The sequence below is a fragment of the Somniosus microcephalus genome, chromosome 3 (genome assembly GCF_052327205.1).
Source record: "Somniosus microcephalus isolate GS21.2 chromosome 3, FLI_Smic_1.0, whole genome shotgun sequence".
Taxonomy (NCBI): domain Eukaryota; kingdom Metazoa; phylum Chordata; class Chondrichthyes; order Squaliformes; family Somniosidae; genus Somniosus; species Somniosus microcephalus.
Window position 1 is genome coordinate 9605660 of NC_140989.1, and position 22673 is coordinate 9628332.

Below are 22673 nucleotides of genomic sequence, written 5' to 3' on the forward strand. Positions count from 1 at the left end.
TGACAACAGGAAGGAAATTTTGCATGTTTGTGCCAAGTACCCTGGCAGTTGCCATGACTCCTTCATACTGTGCCAGTCCAGTGTGCCTCCGCTATTCAGTCCACCAGACCAACTTAACGGATGGCTACTTGGAGACAAGGGCTACCCGCTGAGGACGTGGCTCATGACAGCGTTGAGGAGCCCATCCAACGAAGCTGAGGAGAGCTACAACTCCAGCCACATGTCCACCAGATCCATAATCGAGCAAACCATCGGTTTACTGAAGATGCGCTTCAGATGCCTGGATAGATCAGGTGGAGCCCTGCAGTACTCAGCAGCCAGGGTCTCCAGCATCGTCGTGGTTTGCTGTGCACTTCACAACATGGCACAACGTCATGGCTTGCAGATTCCTGAGGACCAAGTGGCTCCTCACATATCCTCCTCAGATGAGGAGGAGGAGGAGGAGGAGGAGGAGAGCAAAAACGAACATCTTGCAGAGGCCCATCAATCAGCGGTAGCAATACGCGAGAACATTGCTGCCCGCGATGCAAGGAACACACTCATCTTGGCCAGATTTGCTTAGTCTAGCCAATCAAGCACTTTTGCCTCACAGCTTCTTACCTGAGCATCAACCATGGCCAAGAACCAGCGGACTCTGAGAAATTTGACCACCATACTGACAATTGCATGTAATCCTAAGCCCTCAATGTGGAAGTCCCATTTGCGAAATGACACATGCCACAACTACAGCAGTAGCCATTAGATTTTTTATTTACAGTAATCATCTGTTGGCTTTTTAACATAAAACATCAAATTTCACCCAAGTGACTACCCTTGTGACTATTTGTGCAGTATCTTTCTCTTATGCATGCTCCTACGTGGTTCTTCCCCTGTGGCTTCTGCAGATGTGGCGGCCCCTTGCTCACTTTCCTGCTGCTCCTGTCTCGACACCTTTTGCGGGCGTCCTCTGGGGTTGCGAGCCTGTGAGGGCTCACCGACAGTCTGCTGCTCCTGCGGCTGTGCAGTGGTTGAGTCGCCGATCTCAGCTGGGTGTGGGCTCTGGTGGGGCTCTGACCGAGGGCTCTGCAGTGGCATGGAAGTGTGAGTGCTTGGAGAGGAGCCCCCACTTCCTTGATGTCTGTCACCAACTTCCCTCTCATGGGTCAGGTCCCCCTCAGTGCTTGCAAGTGGCTTGAGAGCACCTTGCTGCACATCAGGGGGGCCATGGGGACCCGTATCTGCGCTGGTATTCCTACTCAGAAGGACTTCCATGAAGGTCTGGTTTCTCTGTTCAATAGATGACCATCGCTCCTCCAGAGATGTCATTCTATTCAGAACACTCACCATGCTTTCTGCACTCTGGTGACTTATCACCTCCATGGAGGTTGCCATCCTTTCCATGGTGATGCGTTCATGCACCAATGAATCTACAAAGGCTCTGCTCATGTTCGCAATGGACTCCTCCATTCGCTCCATACTCGCAGCGACCCTGGAGACAAAACCTGCCAGAGACTCCTGCATCTGTTCCTGGAGTTCCAGCACCGCTGATCTTATGGATGGACCCAGAGGCAGAGGTTCAACATGCAGCTGAGCCGAGCTGGGAGAGTCCTGCGCCCTCCGACTAGGACTCTCCACTGCTGTCCCTGTCTCCACAATCTGCTGATGCTCACTTGTGAGCTGTGCTACACCAGGTGACAACTCTACTCTATGTCCCGAAGGTCCCATCGAGGTGTGAGTGTCTGCGCTGGTGCAGGGTGCACTTAATTCTGCTGACGCTGTGCCCTCAGAGGTTGCAGCTTCCTCTGAGGAGTCTTGAGGCTCATGCTCTTCCTCCTGGCTAGTGGGGACGGGTGCTTGCAATGGTCCTGTGGGGGAGTAAAGGAAAGAGTCAGAGATGTGAGGCCAAGGTTACATGCACACTGCATAATGCAGATGATCATAAGTCCATCTGTTAGAGCTTCAGAATCATTATCAGCGACTCATGCAATGTCAATGAGAGAGATGAAAAACTATTCTGTCACCAGCTTGCTGTGATGCACACGTCTGTCCGTCCCCCACTTGCGCATCGTCCTCCACTCCCACGATCTCCAGGACCGCATCCTCCCAGGGGATGAGGTGGGCTACTGAGGGTGGCCCTCCTCCTGTCCTCGCTCTTTCCCTCTGATTATGAGCTCTCTTTTCCTGCAATGAGGGAGACAAGTGGAGGTTGAGTGAGAATGAAGGAGTGAGTGTAGAGAATCCATAGCATAGATGCTTAGAAGGAGACAAAGATTGTGTGAGGTGGCAAGACCAAGGGCCCTCCCTGTGTGTTGCCAGTTGTTTTCATAGCATCACAGTGATAGGGAGTGTGAGGGCTACATAGTTGAATAGTTATGTGATTGTGAGCATAGAGTGAGAGGGAATGGGTAAGGGTGCATGGATGTCAGTGTCAAGTGGGATGTGGAGGGGGAGATTGCTAAAGCTGAGTGCTGGTGAGGAGAGGCAATGGGGATCAGATTGAAGGTGATGGGAAATTCATACTCACTTTTCCAGTGCGCAGAAGGTCATGAAACCTCTTCCTGCACTGAAGCCAGGTTCTGCGGGTTACTGACAAAGAGTTGACCTCCTGGGCCACCTGGATCCACACAGCCTTGGTCTGCTGGGGAGGCTTCTTCCTCCCTGAAGAAGGGAAGAGCACCTCTTTATTTGCTCTTGCTCCCTCAACTAAAGCCTGCAGGGCAATGTCATCGAAGCGGGGTGCAGACCTAGGTATCTGGCTGGCCGTTCTTCCTGCAGGTGCCTCTCACTGCAAAGGCCAAAAGGTTGGCAGTCTGCAGAAGAAGCAAGGCAGCAATGATGATGTCATCAGAGGCGACTTTCAGACTGGAAAAACACATTGGCCATTGGTTCCCACACATTGGAACTCAATTGGCCAATTAAGTTAAAATGCCATCATTTTCCCACATTGATTTAGAATCGGGTGTCTAACACGAAATGCGGATTACACGACCCCAGCCCGTCCCAGTATCAATATCCAGCCCTCTGCCTCTATTTATAAAGCCCAGCATCCCGTGTGCTTTTTTAACAACTTGTCCTGTCACTATGAAGATGTTTGTAGGTGAACCCCAAGGTCTCTCTGTTCCTGCACCCCCTTTAAAATTGTACCATTTTGTTTATTTTGCCTCTCCTCATTTTTCCTTCCAAAATGCATCACTTCACACTTCTCTGCATTAAGTTTAATCTGCCATGTGTCTGCCCATTTCACCAGTCCTCCTGGAGTCTGCTACTATCCTCCTCAATCTTTACTACATTTCCCAGTATTGGGTCATCTGAAAACTTTGAAATTATGCCCTCTGTGCCCCAGTCCATTTTCAGCATTTAAAAAACCAGGTTCATGTCCTCTCTCAATGAAATATCCTTGCTCCAGTGAGAACGAAGCTAATTCTATCGTCACACTTGTAAACCGGCCCGAAATCCTTTGCGCTGCTCTTCTGAGCCCTCTCCAATGTGTCACTGCCCCAATGAAGATAGGACCACAAACATTCACAGCCCTCGGACACTCTGCCGCCATAACTCTGGTGGGAGTGCATGGAGGGCTGCAAATTATTCTTGGACCCGGGTGTGCCTGGTCCCAGCCTTCCATTGACTTTTGAAGGTAACAGGGATAGAGACTAAATGAAAGAACTTGCATTGATATAGCGCCTCTCATGACCTTGGGATGTCCCAAAGCGCTTTACAGCCAATGAAGTACATTTGAAGTGTAGTCGCTGTTATAATGTAGCAATCACACAACGTCCCACAAACAGCGATTAAATAAATGGCCAGATCATCTGTTTTAGGGATACATGTTGGCCTTGACATTGGGAGAACTCCCCTGCTAATCTTCATATAATGCCGTGGGATCTTTTCCATCCACCTGAGATGGCAAACTTGGTTTAACATCTCATTTCAATGATGGCACCTCCAATAGTGCAGCACACCCTCAATACTGGAGTATCTCGATACGTGCTGAAGTGTGTGGGGACTGGAACCCACAACCTTCTGACTCAGAGGCAAGCGTGCTACCACCTGAGCCATGGCTGACACTCTTGCTGATGTTGAGTTCCATTTTTTCTGGGCTCTCAGTTTGCAAACTGGGCTGTCAAACATCAGGTGATCGTATAACATTTCAAATTTTATAAATTGTTAAAATTAGCATGCTGGAGAAATATATTTCTTTGTGTTGAACTCCATATATTTCCCACGTACAGGTCCATTGGCTGATCCAGTCCTTATTCAGTATCCAACAGTCAACAAGGTGCCAGAGGGTGAAACCGTCCAGTTACAATGTGCCATGTACAATGCCAGTGTGAGTGACACTGATGTCCACTGGCACTACCAGCGACCTGGGAACAACAGCGAGTGGGTGATGAGCCATTTTGTGAATGACACCATTACCAGATCCCGGGGTTTCCCCGACCGTTTCCAGCCTTCCAGGAATGTCATCAGTAACAGTTACATTCTGACCATTGTGAATGTGTCCCTCAGCGATACTGCTGCCTACAGCTGTGGTGTGTGGAGCTACATCTATGGAGCAGGGACCCAGCTCAATGTAACCGGTAAGTCAATGTTAGCGAACACTGGCAGGGTCTCAGTAACAGCTCCTTACTGGGAACATGTTTAATCTTCACACAGTGGAGTGAACAAGTGGAAATATACAGTCAGACACAATGGTTGCTGTGGTGCTGTGCTCATGGAACAGAGAGTGGGAATGTTGTCTGTGGAGGGCCAAATGCCAGAGTTGAATAGTGGAGATGTGAGAATGGATCAATACTGTGGAACAAAAACAGAAAATACTGGAAAGTCTCGACAAGTCTGAGCAGCATTTTTGTGGAGAAAACAGAGGAGACGTTTTTGTGAGTGGGCCACACAGAACAAAGGGAAGGGAGAAGGGGAAAAACTGACAGAAGGAAATAAATAGATTAAATTGCTTAAGTGAATAACAAAACACTAAATGGCATAAGCCACATTATCAAAAACTGAGTTCCACAATTTCAGACCACAACCTCTGCCCCTAAACTTTTTACTCCTCATCTAGAGCCATCTTTTGTTTCTTTACTTGTCCCATTTCCATCTCCTTTTTCCTCGCACCATCTCTTAATGTCTCTTAATCTCTCCTGCCTTCCATCTAGAAGAACAACTTCTCCTTTGACTCCACTCATTTCCTCCAAATTAAAGGTGTTGCTATGGGAACCCGCATCGGTCCGAGCTATGCCTGCCTTTTCGTGGGATATGTGGAACATTCTTTGTTCCAGTCCTACTCAGGTCCCCTCCATTACCTCTTTTTCCAACACATTGATGACTGTATCGGTGCCGTTTCCTGCTCTCACCCTGAACTAGAAAATTTCATTCACTTTGCTTCCAATTTCCACCCTTCCCTCACCTTCACATGATCCATCTCCGACTCTTCCCTTCCCTTCCTCGACTTCTCTGTCTCCATCTCTGGGGATAGGTTAATGACAAATATTCACTACAAGCCCACTGACTCCCACAGCCACCTGGAATACCCTTTCTCCCACCCCGCTTCCTGTAAGGACTCTATTCCATTCTCCCAGTTTCTCCATCTCTGCTGCATCTGCTCTGACGATGCCGCCTTCCATACCAGTGCTTCCGACATGTCTTCCTTTTTCCTCAACCGAGGATTCCCCTCTACTGTGGTTGACACGGCCCTCGACCGTGTCCGTTCTATCTCCCACACTTCTGCTCTTATCCCTTCCCTTCCCTCCCGAAACCACAATAGGGTTCCCCTTGTCCTCACCTTTCACCCCACCACCCTCCACATTCAACGGATCATCCTCCGCCATTTCCGACACCTTCAGCGTGATCTCACCAGCAAACACATCTTCCCCTCACCTCCCCTTTCAGCATTACAAAGGGACCGCTCCCTCTGAGACACCCTGGTCGACTCCTCTATCACCCCCAACACCCCTTTTCCTTTGCCCGGCACCTTCCCGTGCAAGCACAGGAGATGCAACACATGCCCTTTTACCTCCACTCTTCCCACTGTCCAGGGCCCCTGTAGTGTATGTACTTTGCAGAAGGAACTATATTCTGCAGCCCCTGTTTACTGCAGTACCAGTAGTGACCACCCCTGTATATAAGCCTGTGTAGTAACTTTGCATAGTTAGTTCCAGTTTGTCTCCACTCAGTAAAGACCTGTTATAACCAACTCCTGCAGTCCATGTCTCAATTACACACGGCCATAATACTGGCGACGAGCAGATCCGAACTTACTTACAGTCTGCACCACCTCATGAGGATCCATCCCTGAAGTGAAGTTGTCAGAGGTCGAGGCCAGAAGAAAAAGAATAAATAAAATAAAACAATCAGAAGAAACGGGCGTCGACCATGGGCAACCGCCTCTGATTCATCGGAGTGAAAGATTTGCAAGAGAGGCTGTCGAGAGCGGGGCTTGGTTATCCTGTCGATGGTGTTCCAGCTAATCGGGCTGGTGGCAGGTAGTACACTGATCCTTCCTGGGCTGCGGTGGGCTAGAGCTCGATCGGGTGGCTTTTCAACGGGGCCGAGCAGCGTTGTCGGGAAGAGGAGAGAGAGAGAGAGGGTGGAGCACACAGAGCGCGGCCGGTGCTACGAAGCCGGGTAGCGTACAGACCCGAGAAGAGGGAGGAAAGTGTCCCGCAGGGTTGCTCCGACGACGGGGAAATAAAAGAAATTAGAAGCGCAGAAAGCCGCGAGGAGCTGCAGTTTGCCACGGGAACCGTGGGGAGCGGCGTTAGCAGCAGCGCGGGGGGAAGTGCGCGAAGACCATAGGGCGTCGCCATCAAGGCATAAAACGCCAGCAACAGCGCTAGCAGCAGCGGAGAAGATGGAACGCGCGGGAGGCACCATTTTGTTCAATCGGGGAAGAAGGCAAAGCACGGGAGGCGCCATCTTAGATTTCCAAGATGCCGAAGACTGGCAATATCACTGCCTTCGATAATGCAATAGAAGACTGGACCACGTATGTGGAAAGAGTCAAAGTATATTGCAAGGCAAACGAAGTAGCCGATGAGAAAAAGGCATCGGTACTACTAAACTTAATGGGCACAAGAACGTACGGCCTATTGCGGAACCTGATTACTCCAGCCAAACCGATGGTGAAGAGTTTTAATGAAATTGTTGATATCCTACAGGAACACCTAAATCCTACACCGCTGCTGATAGCAGAAAGATTTAAATTCCACAGGAGAAATCAGCATAAAGATGAGAGCAATGCTGATTACCTTACGGAACTACGCAAGCTATCAAAGCACTGCCAGTTCGGAGCAGGACTGCCAGATACTCTACGGGACAAATATGTCTGTGGACTCCTGAGTGAAGGAACCCAGAAGAGGTTACTCTCAGAGAAAGAGCTGACGCTAGATAAGGCTTTCAGCGTGGCAGTATCGTATGAAGCAGCAGCAAGGGGAGCTGCAGAAATACAGCAAAAGCCACAGGAATACGGCACCCACAAAATGACACGGGGATTTGAAAAATGTTATCGCTGCGGCAGAACAACCCATGACCAGAAGGACTGCTGGTCCAAGGACAAAATATGCAGGCAATGCAGAAAGATGGGACACATTGCACGAGTTTGCAGGTCTGGGAAGAAGACTAATGACAACAAAAAGGCTACTAAGGAACAGTACAGGAAAGTACAAAAGATGACGGACAGTAGTTCCGAAGACCAGATGAGCGATAGTGAATCCGGGAACAAGGGACTAAGCTGTCTCAAACTTCACAACATAATCGCAAAAGAGGATCACCGAACCATTTGGGTCACCCTCACGATAGCAGGGTCCCAAGTCAAAATGGAATTGGATACAGGATCAGCCCTGACCGTCATGAATCGACGAGACTATGAGCGGCTATTCTCACACATACCCTTGAAAGAGACATCCATTGTCTTGAAGATGTATACGGGGCAAAAAGTATACCCCAGAGGGAAAATAAGGGTGCCTGTCGAATACAACGGCAAGGAAATACAGAAATTATATCTGTACATACTGCAAGATGGTGGACCACCGTTATTGGGATGTGAATGGATCAGAAAGATAAGTTTAGACTGGCACTCCATTCAGGCACTGATGGTGGCTGGTAAAAAGGATGACGACGTCACACCTGGGCGATTTTCAAAAATTTTAGCTAACGCCAAGGAGGTATTTCAACAAGAACTGGGAACTCTTAAAGGCATAACCGCCTCGATAAAAATAGAAGAGAATGCAATTCCCAAGTTTTTCAAAGCAAGACCGGTAATTCTGTTAGATTCAGGAGATGGTTCTGTGACAGTGGATTGGCGGTTAGGATCAGATCAGCCATGATCTTATTGAATGGCGGAGCAGGCTCGAGAGGCCGATTGGCCTACTCCTGCTCCTATTTCTTCTGTTCTTATGTTCTTATGTTCATATGCAATTCGCCCAGCCGTCGAGGCAGAGCTGGAGAATCTGGAGAATGCAGGCGTGTTATCTAAGGTAGACTGGAGCGAGTGGGCGACACCCATCGTTCCTGTCATGAAGAAAACGTTAAACAATAAGTCTGAGGAGCCAAGGAAGGTTCGCATCTGTGGTGAATTCAAGGTGACGTTGAACCCAGTCCTTCACACAGTACAATATCCTCTCCTGAGGATAGAAGATATTTTCACCTCACTATCTGGAGGGAAGCGTTTTACAAAAATTGACCTAGCACAAGCATATTTGCAGATGGAGGTTGAAGAATCCTCTAGGAAGTATCTCACGATAAACACTCACAAAGGTCTTTACCAGTATAATCGACTGGTATTCGGAGTAGCATCAGCTCCGGCGATATGGCAAAGAGCGATGGCACAAGTCCTAGAAGGGATTCCGGGGACTCAGTGTTACTTGGACGACATCCTAGTGACAGGTGAAGATGACAGTGAACACCTTGCCAACCTAGAGCAGGTGCTCACTAGACTAAGAGAACATGGGCTACGAGCCAATCGCCCCAAGTGCGAGTTTTTTAAGAAACAGATATCGTATTGTGGCCACGTGATTGATGAAGAGGGGTTACATAAGTCCCCTGACAAAATTGAAGCGGTAGTTAAGGCTCCAGCGCCTGAAAATGTGTCGCAACTGAGGTCATTCCTCGGATTGGTGAATTACTACAATAAGTTTTTGCCAAATTTGTCCACAATTCTGCACCCACTGAATGCCCTACTACGAACGGGAGTAGCATGGAAATGGAGCGATGAATGTAAGCGGGCCTTTCAGAAGAGTAAAGACCTAATCACTTCAAGAGAAGTATTGGCTCACTACAACCCATCACTACCGATAAGACTGGCGTGTGATGCGTCTCCCTACGGCATTGGAGCGGTACTGTCACATAAATTCCTTGATGGTTCAGAGAGGCCGATAGCTTTTGCGTCACGCTCGTTAACTTCAGCCGAGCATAACTACGCCCAGATTGACAGAGAGGCCCTCAGCCTGGTGTGGGGGGTGAAGAAGTTCAATCACTACCTGCACGGTCAGAAATTTACTCTAGTAACTGATCATCAACCTCTTGTATCCATTTTCATCCCTCAGAAGGGCGTCCCGATAATGACAGCACAACGGCTACAGAGGTGGTCCCTTTTCCTAGGGGCACACCAATATGACATCGAGTACAAAGGAACTAAGCAGCATGGGAATGCTGATGGATTGTCGCGCCTACCATTGCCGATGGTGGAAGAAGCACCTGCAGTGGATCCAGTGGAGATATTCCACTCGACCATAGTCGAATGTCTACCTGTGACGAATGCAAACATAGAAAAGGAAACACGAAATGACCCGCCACTCTCCTGGGTCTATGATTTAACGGTGAAGGGATGGCCAGCACATGGCGAACCACTGTTGCCAGCATTCTCGCCAAGAAGAGAACAGCTGTCAGTGTGCAGAGGAACCTTGATGTTTGGATCCAGAGTAGTAATTCCACCCAAATTGAAGGATAGAGTGCTCAATGAGCTTCATGAGGGGTAAAAATGAAGAACTTAGCCAGAGCGTTTGTGTGGTGGCTGGGAATTGATAGAGAAATCGAAGAGATGACCAAGAGCTGTACAGGATGCCAGAAGATCCAAAACGCCCCACCACAAGCCCCTCTACATCCATGGGAGTGGCCCTCATCTCCATGGCAAAGGGTGCACATTGGTTTTGCTGGTCCATTTATGGACTTGATGTTTTTAATTGCGGTGGATGCACATTCAAAGTGGCCAGAGGTAATAAAAATGTCCTCAACCACCACAGAAAAAACTATCACAGTCTTTCGAACAATATTCGCCAGAAATGGGCTGCCTGAAAAGATTTGCTCCGACAATGGACCACAGTTTGTGTCTGAAGAGTTCCGGAGGTTCTTAAAGAGAAATGGTGTTAAGCATTACACATCCGCCCCATATCATCCAGCCACCAATGAATTGGCTGAGAGGTTCATTCAAACATTCAAGAAGGCTATCAAGGCAATGTGTAATGAAGACAAACCCCTACAACACAAGGTGGATAACTTCTTGTTTGCCTACCGGAATGTGACACCTGTGGTTACCAACCAAACTCCAGCCATGATGTTCTTCAATCGAAGACTACGATGCAGCTTGGATTTGGTTAAGCCAAACATCAGAAGAGATGTGGAGAACAGGCAGTTTCAGAATATGAATGAAAGGCCGACCAGGAGTTTTAAGATAGGTCAACCAGTCTTGGCCCGGGACTACCGCACAGAGAAATGGCAGCCAGGAACGACCTGTACACGGCAAGGACCTCTAATGTATACCGTGGACGTTGGAGAGAGCATTGTAAGACGCCATGCTGACCAGATTCTAGAGTCACTGGAAAACGTCAATTCCACACCACGATCCGATACACCTGGTGATGAAACCGAAGTACCAATTGCATCTACCTCAGAATCGGGAATATTGGAAGCAGACGAACCCAACAACGATGTTGATTCCGAATCAACTCTGCCAGAAGAACCTAATAGCCCAAAGAGGCGTTATCCAGACAGAATCAGAAAGCCTCCTCAAAGACTGAACTTATAATTGCTTAACTTCAGCTAATGTATATGACAACTGTAATTGTAAATATGTTATTTAATTATTAATCGAATGTTATGTACTGTTTAGCTAAAAGGGGAGGAATTGTAGTGTATGTACTTTGCAGAAGGAACGATATTCTGCAGCCCCTGTATACTGCAGTACCAGTAGTGACCACCCCTGTATATAAGCCTGTGTAGTAACTTTGCATAGTTAGTTCCAGTTTGTCTCCACTCAGTAAAGACCTGTTATAACCAACTCCTGCAGTCCGTGTCTCAATTACACACGGACATAAGAGCCCCTTCCAGGTGAAACAGTGATTTACTTGTACTTGTATTTGTACTTGTACTTCTTGCAATCTAGTATACTGTATTCGCTGGTCACGATGCAGTCTCCTCTACATTGGGGAGACCAAACGCAGGTTGGGTGAACACTTTGCGGAACACCTCCTTTCAGTCCGTATGATTGACCCCGAGCTTCCGGTCGCCTGTCACTTTAATTCTCCGCTCCAGTCCCACTCAGACTGCACCGTCCACGGCCTCTTGCATTGTTCCACTGAAGCTCAGCAAAAGCTCGAGGAACAGCATCTCATCTTTCAATTAGGCACTTTACAGTCTTCTGGACTCACCTCAGTCCTAAATGGCTTACCCCTTATCCTTAGACTGTGACCCCTAGTTCTGGACTCCCCCGCCATTGGGAACATCCTTCCTGCATCTAGTCTGTCTAGTCCTGTTAGAATTTTATATGTTTCAATGAGATCCCCTCTCATTCTTCTAAACTCTAGCGAATACAAGCCCAATCAACTCAATCTCTCTTCATACGTCATTCCTGCCATTCCAGGTATCAGCCTGGTGAACCTTCGCTGCACTCCCTCCATGGCAAGAACATCCTTCCTCAGATAAGGCGACCAAAACTGCACACAATACTCAAGGTGTGGTCGCACCAAGGCCCAGTACAACTGCAGCAAGACATCCTTGCTCCTGTACTCGAATCATCTCGCAATGAAGGCCAACATACCATTTGCCTTCTTAACCGCCTGCTGCACCTGCATGCTTCCCTTCAGCGACTGGTGCACAAGGACACCCAGGTCTCGTTGCACTTCCCCTTTTCCCAATCTATTGCCATTCAGGTAATAATCTGCCTTCCTGTTTTTGCCACCAAAGCGGATAACCTCGCATTTAGACACACAGGGCTAGATTTTCAGTATAGACAGTTTTGGGGCGCTAACCTTAGCGCCCGCCCGAAGTTAGCGCCCGCCCCAAAGTAGCGCCCCGTTGCCGGAAATTCAGTGGCTTCGCCCTAAGAGGTTGGTGGAGCGCTAAAAGAGGCGTTCCACTACTATCTTTAGGCGCTAAGCCGGCGGTGCAGAGCGCAGCGCCCGAGCTCGGGCGCAGCGCACGGCAGACACTCTGGTGCCAGTGAGCTCTTAAAGGGGAAGGGTGCATGTGTTTTAAGAGGAGGAGGAGGAGGAGGAGGAGGAGGAGGAGGAGGTGGTGGTGGTGGTGGTGGCCGGAAACATAAATACACCGTTCACAACAACACACTGGATCCTTCCACACAACACATGCAGACTGCCGTTTATAGTGCAGGAGGAGTGCCCTTTAATTTGCGCTCCCCAGGGTGTGTTGCGTTCCATTTTACAAACGCTCTGGACGCCAGCCGCAGAATGGGGCGGTCCGACTGAAGTTTGGATTCGGGGCAGCCAAAGGGCGTTGCACGAGGATGTGATGTCATTTTCTGCGCGCGCATCCGGGCGGGCGCTAAACTTTGCGCCGGCGCTAATGGGCAACTTAATTTGGGGCGGGGTGCAAACTGCGCTGCGCCCGGGCGCTACACGAATAGCGCCCGAAAATCACTTCTCTTAAGGCGCTAACTGCTGGCGCAAGCAACTGAAAATCTAGCCCACGGTTCCTCATTATTTCTGGAATGTTTTTTGTATCTTCAACCGTGAAGACAGATACAAAGTATTTGTTTAATGTCTCTGCCATTTCCTTATTGCCCATTATAATTTCTCCTGTCTCTGCCTCTAATGGGCCCACATTTACTTTCACTAATCTCTTCCTATTTACATACCTATAGAAACATTTACAATCTGTTTTTATATCTCTTGCTAATTTACTCACATATTCTTTTTTCTCTTTCCTTATCAATGTCTTGGTCCTCCTTTGCTGAATTATAAAATCCTCCTAATCCTCAGGCTAACTACTCTTTTTGGCAACATTATAAGCCTTTTCCTTTGATCTAATACTATCTTTAACTTCTCTTGTTAGCCACGGTTGGACAACTTTACCTGTGGGGCCTTTGTGCTTTAAAATAATGCATATTTGTTCTAAATTATGTATCAATTCTTTAAATGCTAGCCATTGCTTGTCTACTGTCAATGGCAAGCATTCAAAGATAGAATGGAAGAATTCCAGAACATGTTTATACCGGTTTGGCATAAAAATAAACCTAAAAAGGTGACTCAACCATGGATAACGAGGGAAATTAGGGACAGCATAAAATCAAAAAAAAGGGCATATCAACTGGCAAAAAAAAGCACCAGACCGGAAGATTGGGGGCAGTACAGGATACAGCAAAAGAGGACAAAGGGATTAATCAGGAAGGGGAAAATAGAATACGAAAGTAAACTTGCAGCAAACATAAAGACAGACTGCAAAAGCTTTTATCGGTATATCAGGAGGAAAAGACTGGTAAAATCCCAAGTCGGTCCCTTGCAGTCCGATTCGGGAGAATATATAATGGAGAATAAGGAAATGGCAGACCAATTAAACTCATACTTTGGTTCTGTATTCACAAAGGAGGACACAAATAACCTCCCAGGAATATCGGCAAACATAGGGACTAATGAGAGGGAGGAGCTGACAGAAATTAGTATCTCTAGGGATATGGTGTTGGGTAAGTTGAGGGGACTGAAGGCCGACAAATCCCCGGGGCCTGATAAACTACATCCTAGGGTACTTAAGGAGGTGGCCCTGGAGATAGCAGATGCTCTAAGGATCATCTTCCGGAACTCCATTGACTCGGGAACAGTACCCGTGGATTGGAGGGTAGCTAATGTTACCCCAATATTTAAAAAGGGGGGTAGAGAGAAAGCAGGGAATTATAGACCAGTAAGCCTTACATCGGTTGTGGGCAAAATGCTAGAGTCCATTATTAAGGATAAAATAGCGGAGCACTTGACAAATGGGGAAAGGATCGGACAGAGTCAACATGGATTTACAAAGGGTAAATCGTGTTTGACTAATCTGCTGGAATTTTTTGAGGAAGTAACTGGTAAAATAGATGGGGGAGAGCCAGTGGATGTGGTGTACCTTGACTTCCAGAAAGCCTTCGATAAGGTTCCACACAAAAGATTATCATGCAAAATTAAGGCTCATGGGATTGGGGGCAAAGTATTAACGTGGATAGAGAACTGGCTGGCGGATAGAAAACAGAGAGTTGGAATAAACGGCTCGTTTTCGGAGTGGCAGGCAGTGACCAGCGGGGTGCCGCAAGGATCTGTCCTGGGACCCCAGCTGTTCACAATATATATAAATGATCTGGATCAGGGAATTGGATGCAATATTTCCAAATTCGCTGACGACACTAAACTAGGAGGAGGGGTGGGCTCTGATGAGGATGTCAGGAGGCTACAGTGCGATTTGGACAGGTTGGGGGAATGGGCGGATACGTGGCAGATGCACTATAATGTGGATAAATGCGAGGTTATCCACTTTGGGGGTAAAAACAGGAGGGTAGATTATTATCTAAATGGCAATAGATTGGGAGATGGGGAAGTGCAGAGGGACCTGGGTGTTCTTGTGCACCAGTCACTGAAGGAGAGCATGCAGGTGCAACAGGCGATTAAGAAGGCAAATGGTATGTTGGCCTTCATATCAAGGGGGTTCGAGTATAGGAATAGGGATACCTTACTACAGCTGTACAAGGTGCTGGTGAGACCGCATCTGGAGTATTGTGTACAGTTTTGGTCGCCCCATCTGCGGAAGGATGTTCTTGCCATGGAAAGAGTGCAACGGCGATTCACCAGGCTGATACCTGGAATGGCGGGAATGACCTACGAAGAGAGATTAAATAGTTTGGGCTTGTACTCACTGGAGTTTAGAAGATTGAGAGGGGATCTCATCGAAACATATAAAATTATGGCAGGCCTGGACAGGCTGAATTCAGAGAGAATGTTTCCAATGGCCGGGGAGCACAGAACCAGGGGCCACAGTCTAAAAATAGCGGGCAAATCATTTAAAACAGAGATGAGGAAGAATTTCTTCACTCAAAGAGTGGTGAGCCTGTGGAATTCCCTGCCACAGAGGGCTGCGAAGGCTAATTCAATAAATATTTTCAAGAGAGAATTGGATATATTTCTGAAGGCTAAGGGGATTAAGGGTTACGGAGAAAAGGCGGGGACGGGGTACTGAACTGGTAAGATCAGCTATGATCTCAGACGAAGATCAGCCATGATCTCATTGAATGGCGGAGCAGGCTCGAAGGGCCGAATGGCCTACTCCTGTTCCTATCTCTATGTTTCTATGTTTCTATACCTTTTAATGTAGGTTTCTCAACCTACCTTCATCAACTCACCCCTCATACATAAATAGTTTGCTTTGTTTAGATTTAAGACCCTAGTTTCTGATTAATTTATAAATCACTTTCAAACTCAATATAAAATTCTATCATATTATGGTCACTCTTCCCTAAAGGCCCCATTACTACAAGGTTATTAATTAACCCTTTCTTATTGCACAATATTAGATCTAAAATAGCCTGATTCATATTTGGTTCCTCAACATACTGATCAAGAAAACTATCTTATATACATTCCATGAACTCGTCCTCCACATTATTACTGCAAATTTGATTTGCCCAGTCTATATGCAGATTAAAGTCCCCCTTGATTACTGTATTACCCTTGCTACATACGCCTCTAATTTCCTGATTTATACTCTGCTCTACATTACAACCACTGTTTGGGGGCCTATAAACAACTCCCACCAATGCTTTTGCTTTCTATTAGCTCCAACCAAACTGATTCAACTTCTTGATTTTCCGAGCCAAGATCCGTTCTCTCTCCTGTCTTTATCCCATCCTTTAGTATCAGGGCTACCCCTTCTCCTTTACCATTTTGCCTATCTCTTCTAAATGTTAAATATCCTGGAATATTTAGTTTCCAACCTTGGCCACTTTGCAACCACGTCCCCGTAATGGCTATTAGATCAAACCTATTCATTTCTATCTGCACCATTAAATTTGTTGCGAATGCTTCGTGCATTCAGATATCGGGCCTTTAGTTTTGACGTATTTTCTCTGAGTAATTATTACCAATCAAGGAAAATTCTTTAAAAAAAATTATTAATGTCGTTCAACACTATATTTTATCCCAAGTATGGTTAAAATACTATTCCCGCAGAGCTGATCTCCTAGTAAAGAGGTCATGGTTCAGAGCATTAGAAAATTATTCAATTTTTTAATATAAATTATTAATGAATCAACTCTGCTGATTCAGTATTAGACTCTCTTCTTTCTTTGAAGCACATAATCTAAGTTGCCTGAACTTTCCATTTAAAGAATGAGGACTATTTGAAGCCTTCAGATTGGTTCTTACCTCACTGAAATTTTTCCCTCAAAGTTGCAAATGCTCCAGTCCTTCTCCAGTCTCCGAGCCTGGAACGTGTCACAGAGGGTCACTCGGCGCGGTTACAGTGCACCATGCGGAACGCCAGAGTGAACGACACCGATGTCCACTGGTACCGACGGCAACGACCAGGGCAAGATATGGAGTGGATTTTAACACATGAGGCAAGTGGCAGCACACGAGGGAGCCCAGGTTCCACTGACCGTCTCCAGCCTTCCAGAGACACCTCCAATAACAGCTTCATTCTGACAATCACAAACGTGCAGCCCAGTGACACTGCCGCCTATTACTGTAAAGTGTGGGGAGATATCAGCGGGAACGGAACCCAGCTCAATGTAACCAGTAAGTAGAGTTTACATTATACTATTTACTATATCCTGTAGTTGATGGGCAGGCTGGGAATTGAAGAGTAGTTTCGAGGTTTATTTATAATTTGTATATAATGGCTTAAAATGGTTTTAAAAATCTGAAAAAATGTAACATTTTATTTTTCATGAATATTTCAGTGCTTGCACCGAATGAAATCAATATTTGTAAATTGTGCCGTCTCCTCTACATCGGGGAGTCCCAACACAGATTGGGTGACCGCTTTGCAGCACACCTCCGTTCAGTCCACAAACGTGACCTCGAGCTTCCGGTCACCTGTCACTTTAATTACCTGGACTACTCTGACCTCTCTATCCTCGGCCTCCTACACTGTTCCAATGAAGCTCAACGTAAGCTCGATGAACAGCACCTCATCTGTCGATTGGGCACTTTACAACCTTGAGTTCAACAATTTCAGATCATAAACTCGGCCCCATTTTCAGACAGCAGGTGCTGTTACTGATTGTGCTGCTCATTTAATCTCTCCCGCCTTCCACCCTATCACAGACCGTCCCTTTTGTTCTTTCCTCCCCTCCCCCCATTCCCTGCCCCTGCACTTGCTTAAAATCTGTTACATCTCCAACTTTTTCCAATTCTGACGAAAGTTCATCGACCTGAAACGTTAACATAGAAACATAGAAACATAGAAGATAGGAGCAGGAGTAGGCCATTCGGCCCCTCGAGCCTGCTCTGCCATTCAATGAGATCATGGCTGGTCATCCAAATTCAGTACCCTGTCCCTGCCTTTTCCCCATACCCCTTGATCCCTTTAGCCTTAAGAAATATATCTAACTCCTTCTTGAATATATTTAATGAATTGGCCTCTACTGCCTTCTGTGGTAGAGAATCCACAGGTTCACCACTCTCTGGGTGAAGAAATTCCCCCTCATCTCTGTCCTAAAAGGCTTACCCCTTATCCGAAGACAGTGACCCCTGGTTCTGGACTCCCCGGCCATCGGGAACATTCTTCCTGCATCTAGTCTGTCTAATCCTGTTAGAATTTTATAAGTTTCAATGAGATCCCCTCTCATTCTTCTAAACTCCAGCGAGTATAAGCCCAATCGACCCAATCTCTCCTCATACGTCATTCGTGCTTTCCCAGGTATCAGCCTGGTGAATCTTCGCTGCACTCCCTCCATGGCAAGTACATCCTTCCTCAGATAAGGCAACCAAAACTGCACACAATACTCAAGATGTGGTCTCACCAAGGCCCTGTACAATTGCAGCAAGACATCCTTGTTCCTGTACTCGAACCCTCTCGCTATGAAGGCCAACATACCATTTGCCTTCTTAACCGCCTGCTGCACCTGAATGCTTACCTTCAGCGACTGGTGCACAAGGACACCCAGGCCTCATTGCACTTCCCCTTCTCCCAATCTATTGCCATTCAGATAATAATCTGCCTTCCTGTTTTTGCCACCAAAGTGGATAACCTCGCATTTATCCACATTATATTGCATCTGCCATGCTTCTGCCCAATCACCCAACCTGTGTCTCCCTCTGCAGACGCTGTCCGACCTGCTGAGTGTTTCCAGTATTTCTGTTTCTATTTGTAAATTTCCTGCCTGGTTTGTCACAGCACGCTTCAGGTATTATAGGGCAGGGGTCCCCAAACTGTAGCCTGCGGCTCACATAGAAACCTTGACCCCTGGCAGCTCCGTCTTATTTACTTGTATTTCTTAGTTGCTGGTTTGTTCTGTTTGGGTCTTTAGGGCCTGAAGGTTTGCAAAGCACAGTTCTGGGTGTTGCTGTTTCAGTGGTGGATGAATCCCAAATCAGAGCAACAAGATTTTGCTTCAAATCTGTTACATCACTAACATTTTACAGTTCTGATGAAAGGTCATCGACCTGAAACATTAACTCTGTTTCTGTCTCCACAGATGCTGCCAGGCCTGCTGAGTATTTCCAGAATTTTCTGTTTTTTTTCAAATTTCGAGCATCCACAGTGATTTGCTTTTGTATTACACTATCTTTACCCACTTCCTTACGATAAGATCTACATTTTATTTCTCCTTATTACTAAAATAAAGCTGCACACCATAAAATCTCCTGAATTATCATAATGCCAGGAAGCATGCAATGAGAAAAGGCCATTTAGCACACTGAGCCCAAGACTCCCACAGCCCATGTACACGCTCCCCTATCACAGACTCTACCCACCATTTAATCTCCTCCCACAGCCCATGTACACGCTCCCCTATCACAGACTCTACCCACCCATTTAATCTCCTCCCACAGCCCATGTACACTCTCCCCATCACAGACTCTACCCACCCATTTAATCTCCTCCTACAGTCCATGTACACTCTACCCTATCACAGACTCTAACCACCCATTTAATCTCCTCCCACCGCCATGTACACGCTCCCCTATCACAGGCTCTAACCACACATTTAATCTCCTCCCACAGCCCATGGACACTCTCCCCATCACAGAGTCTAACCACCCATTTCATCTCCTCCCACAGCCCATGGACACTCTCCCCTATCACAGACTCTCCCCACCCATTTAATCTCCTCCCACAGCCCATGGAGGCTCTCCCCATCACAGAGTCTAACCACCCATTTAATCTCCTCCCACAGCCCATGGACACTCTCCCCTATCACAGATTCTACCCACCCATTTAATCTCCTCCCGCAGCCCATGTACACTCTCCCCTATCACAGACTCTCACCACCCATTTAATCTCCTCCCACAGCCCATGTACACTCTCTCCTATCGCAGACTCTACACACCCATTTAATCTCCTCCCACAGCCCATGTACACTCTCCCCTATCACAGGCTCTAACCACACATTTAATCTCCTCCCACAGCCCATGGACATTCTCCCCATCACAGAGTCTAACCACCCATTTCATCTCCTCCCACAGCCCATGGACACTCTCCCCTATCACAGACTCTCCCCACCCATTTAATCTCCTCCCACAGCCCATGGAGGCTCTCCCCATCACAGAGTCTAACCACCCATTTAATTTCCTCCCACAGCCCATGGACACTCTCCCCTATCACAGATTCTACCCACCCATTTAATCTCCTCCCGCAGCCCATGTACACTCTCCCCTATCACAGACTCTCACCACCCATTTAATCTCCTCCCACAGCCCATGTACACTCTCTCCTATCGCAGACTCTACACACCCATTGAATCTCCTCCCACAGCCCATGTGCACTCTCCCCTATCACAGACTCTACCCACCCATTTAATCTCCTCCCACAGCCCATGTACACTCTCCCCTATCGCAGACTCTACCCACCCATTTAATCTCCTCCCACAGCCCATGTACACTCTCCCCTATCACAGACTCTAACACACCCATTTAATCTCCTCCCACAGCCCATGTACACTCACCCCTATCATAGACTCTGCCCACCCATTTAATCTCCTCCCACAGCCCATGGACACTCTCCCCTATCACAGACTCTAACACACCCATTTAATCTCCTCCCACAGCCCATGTACACTCTCCCCTATCATAGACTCTACCCACCCATTTAATCTCTTCCCACAGCCCATGTACACTCACCCCTATCATAGACTCTAACACACCCATTTAATCTCCTCCCACAGCCCATGTACACTCTCTCCTATCACAGACTCTACCCACCCATTTAATTTCCTCCCACAGCCCATGTACACTCTCCCCTATCACAGACTCTACCCACCCATTTAATCTCCTCCCACAGCCCATGTACACTGTATCCTATCATGAACTCTATCTTTTTAATTTAATATACTAAGGAAAAGTTCTGCAAAATATCTCACTGACCCATAAATATAGTTGAGCAGATCTGTACAATATCCACATACATTCATGTTTTCATCATTCAACCTCAGCCAGTTGCTTTTCCTAGATGACATTTCAATGATGGCAGTAACACAGGTTTAAGCAGAACAGAGGACTTTTCAGGAACAGCGAAGGCTATTTTGGTCAACAAGCCTTCCTCTATTTGATTAATCTCACTTCTCCTACCTAGCTTCGAACCAACACATCTCTCCCCATAAATACATCTGCTGTTTCTTGAGCTCATTGATCCTGTCCACTTCAGTGAGCTCTCCAGTAATTTATTCTGGGCTTTTATTAAAGACCTGCCCTGGTAGCTCCTGTTGGCCTTGTAAGGGGAGGAGCCTCTGCCAACCAGTTAATGAAAGGGGGAAAGAGACCGTGGGGGGGAAATTCAACCTGGACGGTGGAGCACAATAGGCGTTATTGCACCAGCCGTGTGTTATACACGCCGCTCGATATTCAGCTCCATTGCAGTCAATGGAATTCAGTATCAGGCAGTCCAGTTCTGACAAAGGGTCATCAACCTGAAACGTTAACTCTGTTTCTCTCTCCACAGATGCTGCCTGACCTGCTGAATATTTCCAGTATTTTGTGTTTTTATTTCAGTATCAGGCGGGGCGCTTAATGGGCGGCCGATTCGTTATTGCCCGTTTTGTACAAACACCCAAGGTGGATTTCTACTCCCTTGTGTTTATATAGCACCTTTCACAAAGAGCTTCGCAGCCAATGGAGTACCTTTGAAGTGTAATCACTGTGTTATGGAGGACAAAGCGCCAGCCAAGTTGTGCACAGCAAGGTTCCACAATAAGACCAATAACCAGTTAATCTGATTTTGGTGATGTTGGTTGAGGGATAAATATTGGCCAGGACACCAGGGAGAGCCCCCCTGCTCTTCTTCAAAATAGTGCCAGGGGATCTTTTACATCCACCTGAGAATACAGACTGGGGCCTCGGTTTAACGTCTCATCTGAAAGACGGCACCTCCGACAGTGCAGCACTGCCTCAGTACTGCTCCTCCGACAGTGCAGCCCTCCCTCAGTACTGACCCTCCGACAGTGCAGTGCTCCCTTAGTACTGCCCCTCCGACAGTGCAGCGCTCCCTCAGGACTGCCCCTCCGACAGTGCAGCACTCCCTCAGTACTGTCCCTCCGACAGTGCAGCGCTCCCTCAGTACTGCTCCTCTGACAATGCAGCGCTCCCTCAGTATTGCCCCTCCGACAGTGCAGCGCTCCCTCAGTACTGCTCCTCCGACAGTGCCGCGTTCTCTCAGTACTGCCCCTCCGACAGTGCAGCACTCCCTCAGTACTGCTCCTCCGACAGTGCAGCACTCCCTCAGTACGGCTCCTCTGACAGTGTTTCTCTCCCTCTGTAGGAACACCACATCCCTCAGTACAGTGCTATTCATAGAATCCTAGAAATTTTTGGCACAGAAGGAGGCCATTTGACCCATCGTGCCTGTGTCTATTCTCCCCTAGTGCCTGAGAGCAATGTTATATCGAGGGAGAGCTGCTGGTCTCTCTTGTGCTTATATTAAACCTGGTTTATACAAGGCTGTGGCTCAGTGGGTATTGTAATGATCAGTAACCTGTCATTCTGGAATGATACACTAGGTGGTGCTGTATGTATCTAAGAGTGGGCTACACACAATGCACTAGGCTACCCACAAGGCAGCAGTCAAGATGGAGGCCTCTACAGATGCTGTACCTAGTCCACATGTGCTCAATAAAGTGTCTAGCAAAAGCTAGCTGTTCTGAATAAAAATGACTAGTTATTAATGAACATAACATGGTACCAGGATTAGTAAGATCTGCTGAATATTGTACAATGCGAGATGGAGAATTTGAAGCCACCAGAGCGGTTGAAACTCACAGGAAATGTCGACTACAATTGGCAGACTTTTAAACA

At 47.3% G+C, this 22673-nt stretch overlaps 1 protein-coding gene across 1 annotated transcript in view; it reads left to right on the top strand.

Moving 5' to 3' along the window:
* LOC147120834 (immunoglobulin gamma-1 heavy chain-like) overlaps positions 1-22673 on the top strand; it is a 66576-nt gene that overhangs the window by 6770 nt on the left and 37133 nt on the right. The window contains exons 4-5 of the mRNA XM_085977182.1: positions 4209-4556; positions 16611-16958. Of these exons, the coding sequence (XP_085833308.1) occupies positions 4209-4556; positions 16611-16958 (696 nt within the window). The remainder of the gene's footprint in view (positions 1-4208; positions 4557-16610; positions 16959-22673) is intronic.